A 3,130-nucleotide genomic window follows, 5' to 3' on the forward strand; every position below is an offset into this window, starting at 1 on the left:
ACACACACACACACACACACACACACACACACACACACACACACACACACACACACACACACATTGCTTTTCTACCCTCATGGGGACTTTGCATTAACTTCTGTTCATTTTCCAGTCGTTTCTACAGCCTAACCCCGACCTTTTACCCTAAACCACTCCTCCCAGTACATACCTGACATTAAATATATTTTAAACTCATTCACACCCCYGACCTAAATCTAACCCTCACACAAAATCAGCATTTGTACCGGTGGGGACCAGGCTGGAGGAGCAGTGGGTCCCAACAAGGCTGTATATTTCTGGAAAACGGTCCTCATGATGTAGGCGAAACCATGTCCACACACACAGTTATGATGTCACTGACTGTGTTTGATGGTTTTCTTTATAAATCAGCTGTTGTCTGTTTTTAACAGTTATTTTTGTCTTCAGTCACACACAGTTACTGTTTTTACCCCGTTCACACTTCACACTAAAAACATCTACAGTTTCTGGAAGTGGACAGAAGCAGCGTGTGCAACAGGAAGGATTCAGTTAGTCTGAACAGAACCTGTTTGTTTCAACCAATCAGGAGCAGTGAAAGCTCTCAAAGCTTTGAAGTGAACATAGTTAATATTTAATGATGAAAACCTCACATAAGCAAACCAGAACCACATCCTGCTGCTGGTGGACCTGCAGGTCCAGGATCAGGTTCTGGAAAATAGAAAAGTTCAACAGATTTTAAGAGCAGATGGTAGGTAAACCCTGCAGACGGTTTTTTTTAACTACATGTTGTTTTAGTTTTGTTAAAAGTGATTGATCAGGAGCAGAAGAGCCTTCAGAGGTCCGGCTGAAAGGTCAGAGTTTCCTCATCGTAGATAAAGTTTGTTTGAGGAGAAGTCTTTCATAAACTGAGGGTTGAGAACATAAACAGGAAGTACAGATGCAGATGAACTACTTCRTTTAAAAAAGATTAAAAACACACAGAAATCAATTTAAAGTGTTAAACAACCTGATAGAATCAAGAAATAAAAACAAACTATTGAACATGGAGTGATCTAATCTGACCAAAGCCCAGCCCCCATGACTTCGGAGGCTGATTTCAGGTGTAGGGTTGGTTTAGATCCAAGGTTTAGGTTAGTTTAGAGTCAGGTAGGTACCTGTGAGGTTAGTTTTAGGGTCAGGTAGGTACCTGTGAGGTTAGTTTAGAGTCAGGTAGGTACCTGTGAGGTTAGTTTAGGGTCAGGTAGGTACCTGTGAGGTTAGTTTAGGGTCAGGTAGGTACCTGTGAGGTTAGTTTNATGTTTAAGTCTTTGGACCTGTCTCTCATCGTGGAGTTCATGCTGATGTTCTACAAAGACAAACCCATCGACTGGCTGCTGGACCACATCATGTGGGTCAAAGTCTGCAACCCGGAGAAGGACGCAGTGAGTGGTCCCCTGATCCAGATCTTGTTTCCTTCCTGTTCTGGGTTTGGTTCCTGATCCGGTCCTGACCCGGTCCTGTTTGTGTCCTTCAGAAACACTGCGACCGACAGAAGGCAAATCTGAGGATCCGCTTCAAGCCGTCGCTCTTCCAGCACGTGGGAACGCACTCGTCTTTAGCCGGAAAGATCCAGAAACTCAAGGTGGGTTTCCCTCCGCCTGTGGTGGCTCGGCTCAGAGCTGTGGTTCTGAGGTTCTGCTCGTGTGTCAGAGTTTGTGAGTTTGAGGGGAGGTTCAGTAGAAGTTCAGCGTCACGCAGACGGATGAAGACTGACGGCAGCTTCCAGCTGAACGCCTCCACTTCCTGCGTTCAGAGCCCGATCAGCTGCTGCTGCAACCTGCTCCCATCAATGAGATCTGGACCCGGTTCTGTCTGTGTGGAGACAGAACCGGAGCGTCGGCTGCTGGGAGGTGAACTCAGTGAGAGGAAACTGGATTCTTTAGATTTATATTTAAAACATTTAGATTTAATGTTTAATTAAACAAGTTCTGGGACTTTTTTCTTTTTATTTATTTCATTAAAACTACAGTCAGAAAATCTGCTCCAGCTTTGTTCTGTAAATCGGGTCGGGACCAGGAAGCAGCTGTGACCAGAGGTCAGCCAACATCTGGGGTGAGGAGAGAAATCTGAAGACGCCCTGCAGCTTCCTGTGGACCAGAACCTGCAGCTTCCTGTGGACCAGAACCTGCAGCTTCCTGTGGACCAGAACCTGCAGCTGCTCTCCTCCTCCTCAGCCGAACCTCTCCTCGTTAGTGCGACTCGTTAGCGTTGGGACGGTAGCGCAGTGTGACTCTCACAGCTGTCTGCGGTGACAGCGACAGCCGACACCGAGCCGAAACGTTAGCAGCTAAAAAGGATCTGATCATTCAGCTCAGATCAGCTGAAGGTTTTCTCAGAGGAAAACCTCCAAACATCTGAACATCAGCCGAAACTACAGCCGAACATACACGGTCTTTTTATATAACCTGCCTGATCCTCTGAGGAGGAACCGTCCTTCTGCTGGGGGGACGGTGGTCTCCTGGGTTCTGCAGGACCGTTCAGTAAGTGGTTTCCTGACCTGGTCTGTGGTCTTCCAGGATAAGGACTTTGGGAAGCAGACCCTACATAAAGGTCACGCCAACCCGCTGGCAGAGGTGACCACCAGCCTGAAGACCTACCAGCACTTCACCCTGGAGAAGGCCTATGCAGGGGAGGACTTCTTCTGGGCCTTCACCCCGGTGGCCGGGGACTTCATCAGGATACGGTTCTTCACGCCGGTCCGCATCGAGAGGTCAGGATCTGGAGCGGGGTGTGGGTGGGGGTGGAGGACTTAACAAGGGTCCAGGAACAGGTTATCAGAACTAAAAGCTGTTTGTTTCTTTGTTTACAGGTTTTTCTTCAGGAGCGGAAACATCGAACATCCAGGAGACAAACTCTTCAACACGTCTGTGGAGGTTCTGCCGTTTGACGTGAGTCCTCAGGACCAGGTCCACCCGGCCCTGAATCCAGACCAGCTTCTTTAGGTCGAACATCAGAAAAACTCTGAACCTCATCTGACCTCCAACAGATTATAGTTCAGTCACTTCGTACCAATAATCTGACCTCCAACAGATTATAGTTCAGTCACTTCGTACCAATAATCTGACCTCCAACAGATTATAGTTCAGTCACTTCGTACCAATAATCTGAC

General features: G+C 47.4%; 1 protein-coding gene across 1 annotated transcript in view; it reads left to right on the forward strand.

Moving 5' to 3' along the window:
* The window catches only part of mgat4b (alpha-1,3-mannosyl-glycoprotein 4-beta-N-acetylglucosaminyltransferase B), a gene marked incomplete at its 3' end in the record, with an annotated part of 47,895 nt that overhangs the window by 40,540 nt on the left and 4,225 nt on the right, over positions 1–3,130 (forward strand). Inside the window, 4 exon segments of the mRNA XM_014025880.1 lie at positions 1,278–1,403; positions 1,496–1,603; positions 2,538–2,731; positions 2,831–2,909. Coding sequence (XP_013881334.1) covers positions 1,278–1,403; positions 1,496–1,603; positions 2,538–2,731; positions 2,831–2,909 — 507 coding nt within the window.

This window comes from Austrofundulus limnaeus, unplaced genomic scaffold (assembly GCF_001266775.1).
Source record: "Austrofundulus limnaeus strain Quisiro unplaced genomic scaffold, Austrofundulus_limnaeus-1.0 Scaffold506, whole genome shotgun sequence".
NCBI lineage: Eukaryota > Metazoa > Chordata > Actinopteri > Cyprinodontiformes > Rivulidae > Austrofundulus > Austrofundulus limnaeus.